Consider the following 20,815-nt stretch of genomic DNA (forward strand, 5'->3'; position numbering starts at 1 on the left):
ACCCACACTGGCACGGTTGTATGCATCCATTCTTGAGCATCAGCTGAGTAGATGGGCAGAGAGGGAAGGAATGCGTGCAACTGGGAAGGTAGGGTTCAGGAGAGGCTTCTCTACTCTTGACCATATCTTGACACTCAGGGCCATCATCGAGGAAGGCAGATCTCATGGGAGACGGATCTATTGTAGCTTTGTGGACTTCCGCAAAGCTTTTGACACAGTACCCAGAGCTAGATTGATGCGCAGATTACAGGAAATGGAAGTACCCACAGAGCTCATTTGGGGGATCATGGCATTGTAAAGATCAGTAGTAGGGCATGTACGCACCCCAGAGGGACTTTCTACACCGGTTCACTCCACTATTGGGGTGAAGCAGGGCTGCCCGCTCTCTCCTACTCTTTTCGGTATGTATGTGGATGAGGTTTCTGACTACATTGAGAGCGATGGGGATAGAGGTGCACAGTTGGCAGGGACATGGATTCCACTTTTATTATATGCTGATGATATAGTGTTGATCTCCGAATCCCCAGAGGGAATGCAACGTCAATTGGATGCTTTGCATACGTTTGCCCACGAAAGTGGTTTGTCTGTCAACCTTGGTAAAACCAAGGTTATGGTGTTTAATTATTAATACCACCCCACAGTGGATCAGGAGGTCAGTATCTACATTCACATACGACCAGGAGACTGTGGAGTACACAGATGCTTACACTTACCTTGGAGTGGTTTTTAGCGGACTTGCATTCTCACTCAGAAGAGTAGCAGAGACCAGACTGACTAGAGCCCACGCAGCATTGGGTAGATTGGAGAAGATGTGTTCGCAGGTTCAGTTTCAGGAGCCCCAGACGAAGCTCTGGCTCTTTGACACTTTGGTGGCTTCAGCATTGCTCTATGGAGCTGAGATATGGGGACCTTCATTGGATCACCGCGTGAGGCCGGGTCGCACAGATGGATGGGGGAACATGGAGAAACCTCTCGTCTCTACGATCTCGCGGCTCATTAGGGCCAAGGCATCAGTACCAGGGGCCATTATCTGAGCAGAGCTAGCGGCCCCCCCACTAGTGGTGGAGGCGCTCACCAGATTAGTCTCCTTCATAAACCGCACATGGGGACTTCCGAGAGACAGATATGCTCGCATAGCACTTGAGTCCTCTCGACAGTTAGCCATACAAGGAGATACAACATGCTGGTATGGGGAGATGACATCATGGTTTCAGGCACATGGGTTCAGCATAGACAGGCTGCCACCATTCCAGTACTCATTGGATGCACCATCTCTCCCTCTTACACAGTAAGAGATCACCAAGCTCATCGGCCAAGACATGACCCAGCTAGACACCAGGAGGACATGCATACAACCAGCACAGGAATTGGGCACGAAGATGGCTTTCTACAGAGACCACCTTCTCCAGCTTATGGAAGATGGTTTTGTGACGAGACCTAGATACATGGATACCCACTTGTCTCATGGGATACGATGTGCTATTGGCCAGTTACGCACATATTTTCACCAGTCGCGGATTGAGACTGGGAGATACAGCGGAGTACCAGCAGAGGCCAGGACATGCCCCTTGTGTGACAGGGAACCTGAGACAGAGCTGTATTATACATGCCGCTGCCCCGTCTACTACGAGATACGAGGCCGCTTCCATTGCTTGTTCAGAGAGGGTTTTGGACCACTCTCAAGAGTCATGGGATACGAAGATCAGAGATGCGTGGGTTTGTTCTTGCTCGAGCTGCGTAGACACAGAGATAGCCTGATGAATGGCGAGGCTAGCCAGTCTCAAAGACGGATCACAGACTTCTTCAGAGCAGACACGGGACAGGTGCAAGAGCCACTCTCACAGCAGAGCTCCCCCTCGTCTCACACCAGAGGCACACTGATCGATCGAGCGATTGAACTGGGGAAATCCAGGCGCCCGCGACTGCGGAGGACTACACAGCATCGACGGAGGCTACGTCAGAAGATTCGGAGCACGTTGGCTAGGCATGCACGACGCCCGGTCAGACTACTAACCATGGAGGAAATTGATGAGATTCGCCAACGACTGATGTTAGATCTCTTGTGATTCAGCTATCCCAGCAAGCCGCCCATTTTTGCTTAGTTCACATCGACCAATCTAGGATCCCATAGTATATATCTTTGTTTTGTACTGTTGTTATTTTGTTACTCTGACTTTGTATCAGATCCACCACCTTGTACCACCACCTTGTAACTTTCTGGTCTCATAGGTCACTATGGCCTTTTGAAGACGTTAATATAACATTTCATCTCTCTCTCTCTCTCTCTCTCTCTCTCTCTCTCTCTCTCTCTCTCTCTCTCTCTCTGTGCTTCGCACAGAGGAGGTTACAGAGAGGAAAAAAAGCACTTTGTGCTGAATTTAATTATAAATCAGCAAATTAATGAACAATTCACCGATTTTCATAAAAAATCAACAAAACCTTCTGATTTTTAGCATTCCCACCTGTTAAATTGCTGATTTTTATAAAAAATCAGCGAAGAACATTAATTTTCACTTGCACACATGCTTGCGAGAAGAAAAACAGATAATTCCAGAAATTAGTCATTAAAAACTAGACCAAACCAAGGTTATCCGACTCGAACTGATCCATAGGTGTGTATATTCATATAGACACGCGTCGGACGAACCACCCAACCATAGCCACCATCCGGCAACACCCCCGTGTTGGGCAATGTCCGAGGACGTAGGCGTGCACCTGTAAGACCGAGCGTTCCATAGCACCCGGCCTCCCCTCCTCGAGGTGAGCTCACGCACTCCTAGCCTCATGGGCTAGTCACTAGCACTCTGCCAATGGGGCTCGATAACTACAAATGAGGCCTTGCCTCCCTTTTATAAAAGTGGCCGGCCACACTAGCTTGGTTCACGCTACGTCCGCTCGGACATCGGACGCCCATCTTGACCGTGTCTTAGACCAGATCTCGTCTCCTGTAAGGGGGACATAACAAGAGTGCTCGCCGCTGACACTTTGCTCATTGTCTTGCCACTACAATGATTGCTCGGCGGGTGCTTGTGAGCGTAATTGAACTGCGTATTCTTTGATCCACACGAAGATACGCAACCACTTGAGCACTTCTCAACTAGAGAAGCTAGTCTAGTGCAGAGCCAACATGAGACTTGTGCGAGACTACCACACTTTGGGGACACTGAAACAGGTACTATGTTTCTAGAATGACGTTACTAGACTCTTATCTTTACTAGCTATGAACTTATCCTACGAACATCAAGATGGTGGCCGATCTGAGCACAGATGAGGTGGAGCGGCTGGTGAGGAATGAGTAAGAGGACATCCTTCGGATCCTTTACAGGGAGTTGGAGAGCATGGATCAATGCGTGACTAGGTCATGTATACGTACATAGCACTCTGTTGCACGAGAGTTGTGGATCCAGTGAGTGTACGAAGGGAGAGCATTCGTAGAAGGAAGCGTCCTATATGCACTCCCCGTGGAAGTGCGGATGAGGCTGTCCGTCTCATTCACAGTCCAAAGCAGGACGAGTCAGGCTAGGATGATGTTGTTAGGTGCAGCGGAATGAATGTTTGCGCTTTGCTCAAGATGAGTGCTCCGAACTATGCTCAAGGTTCCTTTTGTTCTTATGGAAGGTAGAGCCTTCTGTTCTTAATGAGAGAATGCTATGATCACAAACAAAGTGAATGGACATTGTGCGTGCAAGTGTATGAGACTGAGAGATAGAGAGAGAAGAGAGATACGACACCAGAGACGTTGTAAAACCCTCCTCCGAAGGCCCCACTCTCGTCGGCGAGAGTGGTCTACTTATGATTGCACAATCTGGTACAAATGGTATGCATGAGACTGATGCAAGTCTAGGCTATGTCGGCGATGACGACGGTGATGATGAGACCGACCTAAGGGCTGAAATCTGCAATCTTTTATCTGCTGTCCAAAAACGTTATAGGCTGAAATCTGCGGCCAGTCCAAAAACGCTGATTTGGGGACTGTTTCTGATGATCTTTGTCGCTGAAGATCTGCAGGTTTAGGGCTGAAAACTGATGGTCTTTCTGGGCTGAATCTGCTACTTCTTTAGGGGCTGATCTGCAAGTACTTCATTGCTGAAAAACGCTGCAGGCTGAGGGTGGTATCTGCTGAAAACACTAGGCACGCTGATGTCAAAAACGCTAGCTGTGTCTGGAACTTGCTGGCGATGGCTACCTAATGCAAAACACCAAGTGCTGGGAGGTATGGCGATGATGTTGAGTGAAAATGCTAGAGGATGCTGTTGGCTTCTGTGGCGAGGCTGATGCAAAACGCAAGGGGAGGTTCTTGCTTGGAGGGGGAAACCGCCAATGTCTTGTTGAGAAGTTGCCTGTTGAGCTTGGCTCCTGTTGCCTCTTCTGCTATTTAGTGCTAGTCTAGGTTTGCTTATATACAAACTTACTCAATTTGCCCTACCTACTTTCAATTTGCCCTACCTACTTTCCAACAAAATAGGAAAAGTACGCTAAATGCACTGGAAAATTCCCTTGAAGGATTCTGATGGATTCTGATGGGAATGCTTATGATCATGATGTGTGCAACCAGAGGATATGCATCTACACTAAGTGACTGGGCATGCACGGTCTACGAATAGACTCACAAAAGTGCCAGATCACTTCTAAATCTAGACTGGCTGGACTGACTGAACTCTTGTCGTGTTGTAGCTTGTCCACGGACACATAGGGTTGGATGTGTCACGTGACATCCCCTCCTTTTCAAAGTGAGGTACTGGTACCGAACTGAATGGCGTCGAGGGAGATCGCCAATAGCATCCGGAATCTTGGAAGGGACTCTTCGCCGGCCCACTCTGATGTGTGGGTCGTGCAGTACTTGAACTTCATAAAGGTCTGCAACGCTTGCTTCTTTGGGCGGCGCCGAAAGCGACACAAAGTCTTTTGCGGCTCCTTCGATGCCTCAACTTCGTCTAGAGTCCTGCTTCTTTCTTCTTCAAGAATCTTTCTTCTTCAAGAATCTCCATGGTTGAAAATTCCTGAAACCACTTCCAACACAAAACCATGAACATACCTATTCCATGTAAAGTGAGTGGAAAAAATCTTGTCGTCCTAATAGACTGTGCATGCAATGTGGATGAACAAAGAGACGGAATGCCAAATCGTTCACCACACACACGCAAACAATGAGATCGAATCTTCCTCTTTTGATCTAGAGCAATGAACTGTGGCAATTCACAACGGAAATGCCCCTGCTTGGTGCTCATACTTTCATGTGCTCGTTCTACAAATGTGTCATGCCAAGGAAGAGACATGGAATGTGACTTTCTTACATATATACTTTTCAGCTTTTCATGAAAATCCGTATACATCCGTGCTCATTCATGAGTGAAACGTGCTCAACGTACAATATGTCATGCCTAGGAAAAGGGATCACATAAAGATGCTGACTAAAATACAGGAAACGATCACACTCGAACAATGCGTGCTGACGAATCATTTGAACACATAATACTTCCTGTGAGGGTTCTTTGGACCTAGGCTCGAGAGCCAAGATTGGTTCTTCTTGAGTGATCGAATCGTCTTGTGGGGGTTCTTTGGACCTCGACTCAAAAGCCAAGATCGGTTCTTCGTGATTGATCGAATCTACAACAAAGTTAGCTTCGCTAGAAAAAGCATCCATTAACACATAATCCTTGTGAACAATCACATCATCTTTATGCAACTCATCATGGTTGTGAGAAATCACATCCTTATCATGCAAATCATCATGCTTGTCATTGTCATTCAAATCATCATGCTTATCATTATCATCCAAAACATCATGCTCATCATTATCATTTAAATCATCATGCTTATCATCATGCAAATCATTGGCATTCAAATCATCATGCAAATCATGTGTGTCTTGCTTTGGAGAAGTAGAGATTGAGAGTCTCCTTTTCCCGAATCTCTTGCATCTGTGCTTGCACTTGAGAAAAGAGTCGCAACATCTCTTGCATTCTTGCTTTGTTCTCGTGATCAAATCTTGCTTGACTTTCTTTTTCTTCCAAGTCGAACTGACGTTCTATGGCTGCCATTTCTTCTTCGTAGTCACGATCTATGGCTTTCATTTCTTCTTCGTAGGCCTTTCTTTCTGCTTCTCTCTCTTCGCGTTCTAACTTTCTTTCAAGAAACAACTGGTCCAACTCCTCCATAGGTATTAGCGCAATCCTTGACGTAGATGGGGAAGGGGGAGGGTCGGAAAAACCTCTTGGTGAGGAAAATTCTTCTTCACCTCTCTCATGCTCATCACCTCCAAGCAAAGTATCCATTCCGCTTCGAGTGATGACCATCAGTGAAGTGGTGGGTTCTTGTGGTCTTGGGTTCTTAAGTTCACAAGGAACTTGGGTTCTTGCGGGTCTTGGGCTCTTGGGTTCTTGAGGTTCTTGAGGTTTTCTTTCGCTTGCAAACTGTGTTTGAGAAGGATCTTCTCTTCACCCGAGTTCTGCTCTTTTCCGCGGGCGCACCCCTTGGCGGCCTTACGCTCACACCAAGGTTGCCTTTTCCTACTTCACATCGATTGGCCGGCTGCTAAGTGCACGGTCCGCTCTCCTCAGTGAAAAAAGGCATAAGGGGAGGCTGGACAAGCCCTTCTTGGGATTCCTGTCACTCTTCAAAAACATGATTAGGAATCGACATGCCCAAGCGAACTTGGGTTCGTGCGACCTCAACAAGCAAAAAAAAATTCCTGTGATTCTTTCCTTGAGTGACACAGAACAGTTCCAAAGCTTTGATACCAATGTTAGGTGCAGCGGAATGAATGTTTGCGCTTTGCTCAAGATGAGTGCTCTGAACTGTGCTCAAGGTTCCTTTTGTTCTTATGGAAGGTAGAGCCTTTCGTTCTTAATGAGAGAATGCTATGATCACAAACAAAGTGAATGGACACTGTGCGTGCAAGTGTACGAGACTGAGAGATAGAGAGAGAAGAGAGAGACGACACCAGAGACGTTGTAAAACCCTCCTCCGAAGGCCCCACTCTCGTCGGCGAGAGTGGTCTACTTATGATTGCACAATCTGGTACAAATGGTATGCATGAGACTGATGCAAGTCTAGGCTATGTCGGCGATGACGAGATCGACCTAAGGGCTGAAATCTGCAATCTTTTATCTGCTGTCCAAAAACGCTGTAGGCTGAAATCTGCGGCTAGTCCAAAAACGCTGATTTGGGGGCTGTTTCTGATGATCTTTGTCGCTGAAAATCTGCAGGTTTAGGGCTGAAAACTGATGGTCTTTCCGGGCTGAATCTGCTACTTCTTTAGGGGCTGATCTGCAAGTACTTCATTGCTGAAAAACGCTGCAGGCTGAGGGTGGTATCTGCTGAAAACACTAGTCATGGATTCCCAAAAACACTAGGCATGCTGATGTAAAAAACGCTAGCTGTGTCTGGAACTTGCTGGCGATGGCTACCTAATGCAAAACACCAAGTGCTGGGAGGTATGGCGATGATGCTGAGTGAAAACGCTAGAGGATGCTGCTTGCTTCTTTGGCGAGGCTGATGCAAAACGCTAGGGGAGGTTCTCGCTTGGAGGGGGAAACCGCCAAGGTCTTGTTGAGAAGTTGCTTGCTGAGCTTGGCTCCTGTTGCCTCTTGTGCCATTTAGTGCTAGTCTAGGTTTGCTTATATACAAACTTACTCAATTTGCCCTACCTACTTTCCAACAAAAGACACTTAAAAATAATAAGTGAAAAGTGTCAAAAATAGGGAAAATACGCTAAATGCACTGGAAAATTCCCCTGAAGGATTTTGATGGATTCTGATGGGAATGCTTATGATCATGATGTGTGCAACCAGAGGATATGCATCTACACTAAGTGACTGGGCATGCACGGTCTACGAATAGACTCACAAAAGTGCTAGATCATTTCTAATTCTAGACTGTCTGGAGTGACTGAACCCTTGTCGTGCTGTAGCTTGTCCACGGACACAAAGAGTTGGATGTGTCACGTGACAGATGTAGCAAGAGTCCATGATGATGTCTCGACGGATGGAGACATGGGCTCTACAGTAGAATCGTCATCCTCATTTGATGATGACTACCGAGGCTAGGAGACATTGAGTTCTCAGTTTAGTATGTAGTAGTTAGATTCTACTTCAGTCTTCATTTTATGTATGCTTAGTGATGAGCCTTGAGATATTGTGACATTGAGTCCAATATCTAGTAGTCGGATTCTACTTCATGGATGGTTTTATTTTCATATTATGTATGTACTATGCTCACTAATGAGCCTTTCATTTGACATTGTGGTAGACACGAATACTCTTAGTCTTGAGGTTTTATATTTCTCATCATTGTTGTTCTTACTATTGTTTTGTCTATTGTGAAGTGGTCTGACAGTTGCAGTGCTGTCTTTTCAGGTTTGGTAACTTGTTTATTGGTTCTCATGTGGAAGTCCGAAGATTCGTGACTTTTAATGTACATTGTAGTTTGTAAAATGTAATCGTCCTTTGTAACGGACTGGGGTACCAGACAGATTTCTAATTCATCTATTCATGTCTTTAGAAAATGTCCAATATATTCCTATATTTATGGGTTTTTTTTACAGTGGTACGTTTTTTTACGTACCTTAAACTCCAAACTGATCAGTAAAATGTTCTTTGTGTACATATCTGTACTATACACTACGTTTGGTTCCACCTTGGGAGGCCATTTTTGCCATGAACTTGACTATTTTGGTGTTACCACTGTGATTTTTCTTTGCCAGTGATTTGTTACTGACACGAAAGTCACAAGCAAATGTTATACCCTCTCTAATGGAAACAACTCTTATGTCTCTATCAATTGGTTGTGATTATGCACTTAAAATGACACATCTATAAGCTAGGAAAGGGATGTGTCTGCTCATCTGAAGGCATGCCTATTTGCAATGGGACTTCTGTTTTTAGTGTATTGTGTCACTGTTTTAAGCAATCAATGTGTGTTTCTGCACTCTCGAGTTGGAGTCTTGAGTAAATAAGTCTTAAAATATGATAAGCAATGATTAGGAGTAAGTATGCAATATGACATGCACACTGCTCTCAAGTTGGAGACTTGATTAAATCAAGTCTTCAGCAATATTAGGAGTAATATGCAATATGACATGCACACTGGCCCTTTGTGCCATTTGGACATAGAAAGCCAGTACCTCCATGAGCTTCCAGGGATCACCTTATCATCCGTTCCACATAAAGTCCAATCCTAGTTTTGCTACGAGTTTTGTGGCCAACTGATAAACCTGTCCACCAATTAGGAACCTTATTTGACAGAAGCTGTCAACACCTGCTTCAAGGATCCATCCAGGGCCGTTCTACCTTGAAAATTAAGATTCTGAGAATCCATTTGGTATGTGACTAATTTATTGTTTGCTAATGCAAGCCGAGTACTTTTGTCGGTCATCTCAGGTAGCTGCCACGGCACAGTTACGAGATATAAAACTCGAATTAGTGCATTTATAGTTTCTTTTCAAGCTATAAAGCAGTGCAATTGGGGTCATATGCCCCTATTACAAGTTCATTTGGGTCTGTTTCAGAATTCTGAAATCTATAATAGCTGGACGAAGTGTTCAATCAGATGGAAATATTTTATGTATGAGTAATATGATTTATTCGTCTATTTCACACTCTGACCTGTATGTTTCGTAGCTGATTAGACACTTCGAAAATGTATAGTGTTCATTGGAAGATTTTGGCTTAGTAAACACTGTACTCACAATTTTTATATTTGTTGGCTGTCTAGACAATATTCCTGCCAGTTGTTGGCTTAGTTGATCCCAACACTTTGAAACCTGGAGATCTTGTGGGAGTGAACAAAGACAGTTATCTGATATTGGACACTCTCCCTTCTGAGTACGATTCTCGAGTGAAGGCAATGGAAGTTGACGAAAGACCTATTGAAGATTATGGTGACATTGGAGGCTTAGACAAACAGGTGTGGGGAAAATTAGGTTTCCAGTTTATCTAGACATCTGCTTTTTTTATTTTACTGTGCATCAAGTCTTCTGAAATTGTTTTGGTGATAGATTCAAGAGCTAGAGGAGGCTATCGTATTGCCCATGACACATAAAGAGCGGTTTCAAAGTCTGGGTATCCGACCTCCAAAGGGGGTTCTGCTTTATGGTCCTCCTGGGACGGGCAAAACATTGATGGCACGTGCATGTGCGGCACAGACTGATGCCACCTATTTGAAGCTTGCTGGTCCACAACTTGTTCAGGTGGGTAATGAGTCACTGGTTAGGGCTTAGTCTTTGTCTTGTCAGAAATCTTATATTTTCAGCTCATGTTTCCTTTCAGATGTTTATTGGAGATGGAGCCAAGCTTGTTAGAGATGCGTTTCAACTTGCAAAAGAGAAGGCTCCATGCATCATTTTTATTGATGAAGTTGATGCTATTGGGACGAAACGTTTTGATAGGTACTTTTTTCTTGGAAGTCCTTCATTGTTTGCCCTTTCTAATTACGACTGGTTTTACTTCCTGCAGCGAGGTGAGTGGAGACCGAGAAGTGCAACGAACTATGTTGGAGCTATTAAATCAACTCGATGGCTTCAGCAGTGACGATAGAATAAGAGTAAATATATATCTTTCTTTTTGTTTGTGCACATAAAGTTTAGCCTGAGTGATTATCTCTGATATAGGTTACATTTGATAGGTTATTGCTGCTACAAATCGTGCTGATATTCTCGACCCTGCTCTAATGCGGTCTGGTCGTCTGGATCGCAAGATCGAGTTTCCACACCCAACAGAGGAAGCGAGAGCTCGCATTTTGCAGGTTTCATTTTGCATCTTACCAGTGAAATCCATCAAGGACCTAATTTTAATGTCATAATCTTGAGATTGTTTTCATGTTCCAGATTCATTCTCGAAAAATGAATGTGAGGTCAGATGTCAATTTTGAGGAGCTTGCCAGATCTACTGATGACTTCAATGGTGCTCAACTCAAAGCAGTGTGTGTTGAAGCAGGCATGCTTGCCCTCCGGCGTGATGCTAATGAGGTATCATTATTAGCATGCTGCAATGGAAATCTAAACTACTGTATTTTGCTAATTTTCTACGTTTTGCAGGTTACCCATGAAGATTTCAATGAAGGTATCATCCAAGTACAGGCCAAGAAGAAAGCCAGCTTGAATTACTATGCCTAGGGCTCCTCATGTAGAGGCAGCAGTCATCTCCTCCTTGTCGGGTGGGTGTCTGTACAACAAATTTTGTCATGTTGTCTGCTTTGTCTTTGAAAAATGCGGAGTGTTTCAGTGTACAAAGAAAGTCGCATAATATTTTATCGTCAGGAGGGTAAAACTTCAATTTGGTATTTGTTGATGACAAAGTAAAAGGAACAGTTGTCTAGTTGATTGGCTAAAATGTGAACAAATTCAGTCGTTGCATATCTGCCATACGGCTAGAAGTCGTGATTTATACAGCGTGCATGTTTTTGGGAACTGTTCTGTCAAGGGCCTACTGTAAAGTTCTGACTCATCGATGTTTGTTTATTGTACTTGTGCACTCCCCATGCTGTCCTCGCCTTATGTTATGTCTGCAATGGCGTTCTGATAAATGCAATCATGTCCTTTATTAATTGGAGTGAGCCTATTAAACTTGAAATCTGGATATCATCTTGTATAGGAGAGCTCAGTCGGCTAGCAAAGAGCTTTGAGAATGCATGACACAGTCATTGCTGTCTCGGTTCAAAACCCATGCATAACACTGCTAAACAGTTTTCGGACTATTTTTTCTGTGAATCTGATGCACTAGATTGTCGCCAAACATTACCCTACTAGTAGGCTTACAGAAAAGTAGCAAAATGAGAACCAATGGCATGTGCATCAACCATTTGGTGAGATTTTGATGACATGTTACTCAGAAAATTTTGGCTCTTGGACGTCATGAGAGCATCTATCACTAGGGTGTGCTTACACGGTATATGAGAACTGTGAAAAAAAAAAGAGCTCTAAGATCTCACTTCAGATTCTTGTTTGATAGCCATTTGCAAAGTAAAGTACATGATGCTTTTACAATTGCTCACTATGTTGAATAAGGTGCCTAGGAGACAATGCATCTATGACGCTAGGGATTGCTTTGAGTGCAAGAAGCTTCATATGCATTAGCATGCCCTTCTTTTCAAAGTACTGCTCCTAAGCAATTTCCACATTGATCACAATGGACCTCAAATGGATTTGTGTCCAATAGGTTTTTAGGAGTGCTAGCGTAGGGTGTTAGGAGTGCCCCATGCCCTAGTTCATTGACTTGTGTCATAGTTTGATGAGAGCAAGCAATAAGACATAGGACATACTTGATCTCCCACATCACATTGATGAAGACACTCATACGAACAAAGGAGCATAGCATGGGAGAGACCAATTTCGCTATTGTATGCTTTTCTTATTGAGCTATCTCAGAAATGAAGGTAGAGGAAATCATAAAGGTGTTTTTTTTTTACAATACATCTACCTTGTCTGCTTCATTGCCTACTTTTTGGCCCACCTTCTTGGTAGGTTCTACGCTCCTCTAGTTTTTCCTTTTCAACTCAAACTTCTCCTCCTTCAATTGATGGTCTTCTTTCCTTTTTAATTGGTGATAGCTTCTTCTTCGTTCTCTTTGTTTAATCTTTGATTGCTTCACCTGCTCTCATCTTTGATTGTGATCATCTCCTGTGTTGCTTCTTTACTTGATGATATCCTCAATTTTGATCATCTTCTTTTGCTTGGTGTTGATACCCACAAACTTTGATCTTCCTGGTTAATCTTGGTCCTCCTTTGGTTGTTGATGAGCACATTGTTTGCGAAAAATAATTTCTTGTTTGTGTAAGTAACCTCTTGAGAGATACCACATACGCCTTGTGCCTTTTGCAATTAGAGGATTGAGTACCAAACTATCATGTGTGCTCTTGCTTATAGATGCGATACCAGTTTTTATTGCAGGTTCTTCTAATGCTTTTTCAATACCTCGTTGTTGTTGTGATTTCTTTTGATGAGGAACCATACATTCATAATGTTGGAGGTTTCTTAATTTTTGAAAGAAACTGTTAATACGTCTACTTATGGGAAATCCCCTCAAGGTTTGGCGAGCTGTTAAAATTTTTTAAACACCAAAATTGAAGTGGGTGGAAAAACATGGCCCCCACCAGTTGTAGAGTGCGTGTTGACTAAAATGATGCACTAAGTTAATGTGCCATGATCTGCATGCAGACAAAAAGGGAAAGGATTCTCTAAACTCGATTGGTTGCATTTTAGCTAACAAAAAAAAGAAGGCTAGAATAACTTTTGCAAGCACAAGTTGCCGGTTGGTATAGCGGCCTGACAATAGAGAGTAAAAAGAGGATATTGATCCCTTCGAGTGTAGGCTCTGTTGATGGTGACACTTGTTATGTCAAACAGATCCCTGCAATGCAAGTTTACTATCGCATGTAAACCTCGGCGAAAGCTTCACTTTTAACCATTTTGGAGACGTGTTGATGTCAAAAAGAGGCTTGTGGGTAGTCTAAAGGATGATTTTGAGTGTGCTGATGTCAAATAGAGGCTTGTAGATAGTCGAAAAGATGATTCAGAGGTGATTTCTTTGCACACACAACTGATGTAGCTAATGAACTCCACAATGAGAATGATGAAGAACTTGGCTAGTTTTGAAGAGAAATTTGTATGTGATGGCATCCAAGGTAAGCATTCAAAAGTTAAAATGAGAACTTGTTGAGAGTACTATGGACACAAACATTTGGGAGTGCAATAACGAGAATATAAAAGAACCTATAGATGCAAGGAAGGGGGAAATTTATGCTTAGACTGAGAAGGGGGAAACTCATGCTAAAGGTGAGTGCAATCAATTGCTAGTGCAAACCCAATGAGAGCTAATTAAGCCTATATGTTACTCTATTATCACCAAGCTTAACTAGTAAGAGTAGTGGTCCATGAGACGCAAACCTACGAATTTTGTCGCAACAAACGGACCTTATAATTTAAGAACAATAACCATAAGAGATATGGGTCTAAAGGGGAGAAAAATCAATTAATAAGCGTGTAAACAGATGTAATCTAGCATAAAGATTAGGTGATCACAAGAGACTGGGATATACTATTTACCTGATGTCAATTTTTGGAATATGGTATGAGAATTGGAGAGATTTGCATTCATTGTGTGTGTGTGTGTGGAGAGAGAGAGAGAGAGAGAGAGAGAGAGAGAGAGAGAGAGAGAGAGAGAATGTAGATTGAAACTAGCGTTAGCTATTATACACTTAGACAACAAGATTAAATGTTTCTTGTATGGGCTTCATAGAGAGCTACTCTTCATCCCAAAGAGCCTAGGTACCTTTCTATAAGTGGCTCTTGACCCTTGACCTTTGATATGGCTTTTATGATATCACCTACAAACACATGGCATCTTCCATGTCTAGAGGGAGTCCTCACTTAGATCATAATAATCTTGTATGCATATAATAGCACCAAGTGGAGGTTGACACAACAGGTTACAACCATAGGAAATAGTTCATCTCCAACATCATCTAATCTATCACTTTCTAGAGTATCTTCTTGTGCCGCACTTTGATGTTGATAAGGTAGTGATTTTCCTTGTGTACTTTCATGTACTTTGAATGCTTTAGGATATTCACCCGAATTTTCTCTCCTAGTGGGTGCATTTAACCTCATGATCCTTCCATATCTGCCTTTAGTCCCTTTCCCTTAAAACTAGACCCTTTCTTTATATCACCTGCATGATATGAGGCTCTAGACATGCTATGGCACATGATGTCATTGCACAATTGAGCATAATTAAGTGGCTCAAAAAGATCCTAGCCCATAGGGGCTCACTCTCAAGATAGTCATTTGAAAAGCCTTACTTTAAGCCTCAAACTTTTGAAATATGCTAATATGATATGAAAGTGGTGCGTGGATACACTCAAGACATTGAGGCACTTTTTTATTCACTAGGAGGTTTTTACCCCTTGATTATATGCCCATCTTATCTTTGCGTTAACATCTAACTATTACTACTCTCGCTAATCTGTGCCCTTGAGTTTCTTCTTCTTCTTCTCCATCTTTGTGTTAATTCTTGCAAAACTCTATAAGAAGGTAGACTCAAAGATAATATGGTAGGAGGATGATATGGTTGAATTTTTGTGGAGACATTGCCAAATTCTTTTAGAATTTCGCTTCCACTTGGAGACTTGTGACAAAGAATAGATTTGATGCTAGAAAATTCTATGGTCTTCTCTCTATATTTGATTTCCAACTTCCCGTCCGACTTTTATAGAGAGAATTTTGTATGTCAAGAATATAAATGATGTACTTTGAATAGTATTCTCTTTGCTGATAAATGCTACTCTTGTTGGACCAAATGGAACAAACATTCCTAATTTTTTATTTGAATGCTTCTTTTGAGATTTCAAACTTGGGTCTCTTGCATCCATATTTAGGCACAAAGTTTAAGCAGTGTGATGGAGGTATTGCTTTATGTCAAACAAACTACATTGAGACATTATTGTGTATATATGGCCTTGAGAATTGCAAGCCTATTGCTACATTAATGGAGAGGGGTTTGAAGGTTAGTTTTAAAGATACTAGAAAGTACCTTGATATCAGCCTCCATAGTAGGTTTTTGGTTGCGGCTAGATATTTAGTATGTAGGCTTATAGGTTAGTAGATCAATGCATTGCCTAGGGTCTAAGATTCAACAAATTGTGAAGAAAATGTTTTTTTTTGAAAACTTGAGTAGAAATAGACATCTTGGATTGTTTTATTGCAAGGTGTGATCATTGTTACAAAATTATATGATATTTTTGGGGACTCACATTGGGTTGTTTTTATGGCACTCATGTGTTCAAAAGTCATTTTTTATTCATGCTTGGCAAATTGCGCATATTTAGATGAGCAAGAAGCAATCTATCGTGAGTTGTGAAGCTGAGCACATTGCAACTTTTATCGCCACAATTGCGTTTGGCTTAGATGCCTTATGGTGGATTTGTGTGTTGGATCACAACTTTCCACAACTATCTTCATCACTGATACATTGACCATTTCAAGAAACCTAGTATTTCATGCTTGTTGCATAGAGCACATGATGCATTATCATAATTTCAAGAAGGGACTCTCTAGATAATAGATTAGTCTAGCTATGTGCCTACATAGGACAACTCTAAGAATCTTTCCACAAAGGCTATGCCTAATGATAAGTTCAAAGCTTTTTGCAAAGATTTGGGCTTACTCTGCTTTGTGGATGGATAACATTGGGGCCTAACACTTCCATATCCCTAAGTGCAAGCTCATGTTGATTACATCATTTGAGGGGATGTTTATGTGGTAGTGATGTATGTAAACACACTTGGGAGTTTTGAGTGGCATGTGCATATAATTTCACTCAAGATTCTTGAGGCACTATGGCAGTCTGAGTGGTGGTTGCTTAGTTAGTAGCCATATGGCATCCTAAGAAGAATTGCCACTAGGTTAGGGTCCAAGTTATCAAGAGGACCTTTGTGCATATCTTCATTTATCACCATGGTACTAAGGAGGTTGTTAGTAAGCTTGAGAGGATCCTTTACTTCAATGGGATCTTTTCTTTGTGCCAAGCATGTGGCAATGTTATGGCTTGGATAGTGTCAAACCCACATCACTTTAAAACGGTCCCAAAGGTGTAGCCTTCCTTACTCTGTTATTGCTTAGGCATATGTTAGCTTCAATTGTATTGATGAAAAGGGTGGATAAGTGATTAAAATTGTGGATGCTATGGAAGAAATTGGCTATGGATCAATGACCATCTTTAGCCTGGATGGTTTAGCAAACTGGCTTCCTCTCCAAATTTAGTGACTATGGCTTGGGGTCCACTATCAGGGAGGGCTGTTTAGTTCATGGTTAAGCAACATGGAATTTACGGATGTGCCTCATGAATGTCCACAACTACATGCATAGTGTTATAGTGTTTCTTAGAATGAATGACAGCTCTATTGGTAATGGTGGACTAAAGTGTAAACTACCTCTAACTTGAATCAAGGTGTTTGTAATTTTAAGTGATGAGATTTGTCGAGATTGTCAAAGTGTAGCGGTAGGTGTGTTGACAAGAAAGGATAAGAGAGAGAGAAATGCTACCATATTATGGTAGTGATGTGAGTGAACATAAGATCCCAACATGGGCACTTTTCCCTTGTAATGAGTTTTTTCCCATTAGCTTGTATATACACCCATCACTCAGGGCAAGCCGTATCTTTGTATTAGCACACTCATTAAAACCACTTCTATCTTGTTTTCTCTTGACCTTATTTTTTTCTACATCTTTGCGTGCATTTCCAAAAAATTGTATTAGAGCAAGCTTCAACATCTTGGGTAGCATTGCTATTACCTTCCTGGCTAACATTGTCCAATGGAGGTGATCTTTCAGAGGGTGACATGAACTTTGGGTAGGCTCTTTGAGCCTTGTATGACTGGAATGTTTATTTGAGCTCGTTTTGGCCTCTGTTTCCTTTAATGGTAAAACCACGTAGGAAATTTCCTCCTATTGTACAAGTATTTTGACAGTAGAAATTTTTGCAGAATAACAATGTAATCTATTGCAGGTTGTGGTGTATAGCATAGGTTGGTTTTGTGAAAATTTCCCTCTATATAAGTAACTTTGGATTCATGTGTAGTCACCAATCGTGTGGCTCACAAAAGTGATGTATTCCGCATTTTTCCTATGAGGACAAACATGATGGGAAAACTACCCACGTCAGGCATGCTTGATGCAACATTTCCTTCTTACAAAGAGAATTTGAAACATTGTGCATGAATAAAATAAGACTAGGTTTTGTGGATACAAGTTCTATGGATGCCATATTGGTTTTGCCTGCCTGCTGTGAACAGGTACGTTGGGAGGCTAAGGTTGCATGGGATCATATAACAAACATATTACATATCGGGGACAATTCTGATGTTGTGGCAAAACATCAAATCTTTGATGTTCTTTGAGATGACTTGTCTACATCATGGAGCCATGCTACTTTCCTCTTTGCCAGCAAGGTGTGCAAAACACCATATGTGATATGCATGCTTACACGGAAGCAAGAACATACCCAATGCATTATTGTCATACATGGGCACTCCCCATGCAGTGCAAATATCATTTATTGCATTTATCTCTACAATACTTGCTGGAGGCTTGGGTGGCGGCAAGTGCAGCAAAACCAAACCTCTTCTGCTTTGCATAGTGATCAACAACAAAACCCATGTGCACAATAATCAGCATGGCTTTATGTGAACATTTAAAGAGGGATATTAATATTAACAATAAATACATATTAAATTCTAGATTTTTAACATCAAATTTTTGCAGTTGTTAGATCGATGTTAGTTTTACTCTTATAGAATTTTTGGCATCTCATGTAAGGTACAATTTTGGCATACAGAAGGCCTTAGTAAAGTGTGAACTCTTAGGTTTCAATTGTGAGAAAATGTGGATTGTTGGATAAAGCTCATAGATGAGTGCCAGATGGAAAAGTAATTATGGAAACCTTTTCCTCCTCACTTCTCTTTTTAAAGGAGCATGTGACAGTGGTATTAGAGCATCAGGTGTGTGCTTTTTTGAAAGCATACCGGTCCTACAAAAGAGCAGACATAGCAAACTAGAGACTATTGAAATTTTATGTGAAGTATTTTGGGGTCCCGACCCCGGACTTATAAGCCACTCCCACCCTTACTTCGTCGCGCATCGGGCGCTTTCTCGTCTTCATCGCTCTATCTTACAGGGCATAAGCCATAAAGAACCCAAGACATGGCGTTCATGGATTCAACAGAATTTGTAGTTTCTTCTCGACGAGCTTCATGACATTCTTTCGCGGCATCCTCAACTGAATCTTCCAATGTTGCAAAGTTTTCAACAATTTTTGATAGCATCACAACATCGTCAAGCTATCTAGGTGAGGAGTCCCAACTTGCCACATTCTTGCGGTTGTATGCAAAGTGGACGCCTTGCTTGCATCCCCATCATCGACCTTAGTGTACATGGTCATGCATTGAGAACTTTACGGTGCACCCGGAGAATGAAAAGTTTCCCATCTTTGTCTCTTCACATGTAACTTCTCTGCTTCCATGTTGGCAACAATGCTCTTAGCAAAATTAGCCCAGTTCACAGCCCCCCCTCTTAAGATGCTCATGTAGAAAACCTCTGGCAAATACCCTTGTGGCCTCTATATCCTAATTTGTGGAGGCTCTTGGTAGAAACTTGTAAATAGTGTGTAAAACCTATTCCGGTACTCTTGCTTGACTATCCTAGGTGCCTCCATGAAGACTTGCAACTAGTTTGAATTACTAAAATCCTTCTCAACACGGCTCCTAGGGTCTTGATTGGCACATAAAAGATTGTAAACCTCATGATCATCTGCCTTGGTCATGTAGAACATTGAATTTCTCTCAATTGCACTACAAGAGGTTGCAATCTTGACATTTTTGTAGAGGATGGAGAGGTGTAGAGCTCTTGCTTCACTTGAAAGTGAGTGTGCAAGGATTTTTCCCTTTGTACTTGCCTTTGCTAGACACTTGAGGAGAACTGTCGTGCACTCAACCACTATGCAACCTCCCATGCACCTACTTTTTTCTCCTTTGATGCCTCCCGTTGTCTTGCTCATCACTATTTTGAGAGCTATCATGCACCTACTTTGGGCTTGAACTAGGCTCGCTTTCTTGCTCATTGGCCCTCACAGCTCGTTTCATGTGCGTAATTCCCCTCAGCATTCTCCTCCATATTGCCACCATCACGAGAGCTCTTCTTGTCTGTGACAAAGGGTCCCTTCATCAAATATTATAAAAAATGTTTTTCAAATCTGAAAAATATCCTTTCAAAGTTCCAAAACAAGGTTGCTCCCACAATCAAAGTGAGGGTGCAACAAGCATTACCTACCATCTCACCTTTGGGTAGCTATTACCACCTTACCATGCATATATCCACATGTATTTTGGCTTGAGGCTGTGTGTACTACATATGTACTAAACCAATGTCCCATTGAGGCATTGCAGTTTATCACTCCATATGAAGCTTGGCATGTCAAGAAGCCATCTATTGGTTATTTGTGTGTGTTTGGTGACTTGGATTCTGCTTGGGTGTATGAGTCAAAATGCAAAAAATTGAATGATAAGCCTTTTATAATGACGTTAGAGATCCATTTTTTGATGCAAAATTAAGAGATGTAATTGATGAGGATAGGGCTGAAACTGATGAGGATAGGTATGAAAATGAATAGGTGAGAATTATGCCAAACTAGCTAGTCCAAACCTTTCTGATAGTCAATTGGTAGACCTTTGTGTAGTCATACTCATTCAAGTTTTTTGCAACCCCCTTATAAATCAGATTGTTAGTTTTGGCTTCATCTAGTATGTATGATGGGGGAGAAATTTGTCATTTGATCCGAAGCAAAAAGTCTAAAAAATTAGCTGGATATAATGCAATCTGATTATGATGGTATTGTGAAGAATAACACATGGTTTTTGTGTCACTTGTCTCTTGGAAAAAGGTCTATTTGGCACTAGGTGGGTTTCGAAGTTAAAATATAAGCCTCCTGGTAGTGTTGATTGTTGTTAGGCTCAAGAGAAGGACATTGGTTTTGATAAGACTATTTCTCCCACTTGTGGTTAAAATGTGCTTTTGAATGGTGATTTGCATGAGGAAATGTATGTAATGAAACCTCATGATTTCGTTCAAAAAGGGCAAGAAAAAAAGTGTGCTGGTTTGGGGAGGGTTTGTATGGATTGCAAAAAGCTCCACATGCTTAGTATGAAAAGATTCATTCTTACTTGGTTGCACATGTTTTTCAAAATAGTCCTCCTGAGAGCACTTTGTGCATCATAAGGCGGATGATGTATTCTTTAAATCATTGTGCTCTATTTAACGACATGTTG

The 20,815-nt window shown here is 42.0% G+C and overlaps 1 protein-coding gene across 1 annotated transcript in view; it reads left to right on the plus strand.

Annotated features, from left to right (window-relative positions):
• Window positions 1–11,407, plus strand: part of LOC147462034 (26S proteasome regulatory subunit 6A homolog) — a 99,216-nt gene extending 87,809 nt beyond the window's left edge. Inside the window, exons 4-10 of the mRNA XM_086509488.1 lie at window positions 9,715–9,906; window positions 9,998–10,189; window positions 10,269–10,387; window positions 10,455–10,542; window positions 10,624–10,743; window positions 10,826–10,966; window positions 11,036–11,407. Of these exons, the coding sequence (XP_086365614.1) occupies window positions 9,715–9,906; window positions 9,998–10,189; window positions 10,269–10,387; window positions 10,455–10,542; window positions 10,624–10,743; window positions 10,826–10,966; window positions 11,036–11,113 (930 nt within the window). The 3' untranslated portion in view covers window positions 11,114–11,407. The remainder of the gene's footprint in view (window positions 1–9,714; window positions 9,907–9,997; window positions 10,190–10,268; window positions 10,388–10,454; window positions 10,543–10,623; window positions 10,744–10,825; window positions 10,967–11,035) is intronic.
• The last annotated feature ends 9,408 nt before the right edge of the window (window positions 11,408–20,815 follow it).

This window comes from Adiantum capillus-veneris, chromosome 3 (assembly GCF_014529385.1).
Source record: "Adiantum capillus-veneris isolate H3 chromosome 3, ASM1452938v2, whole genome shotgun sequence".
Classification (NCBI taxonomy): domain Eukaryota; kingdom Viridiplantae; phylum Streptophyta; class Polypodiopsida; order Polypodiales; family Pteridaceae; genus Adiantum; species Adiantum capillus-veneris.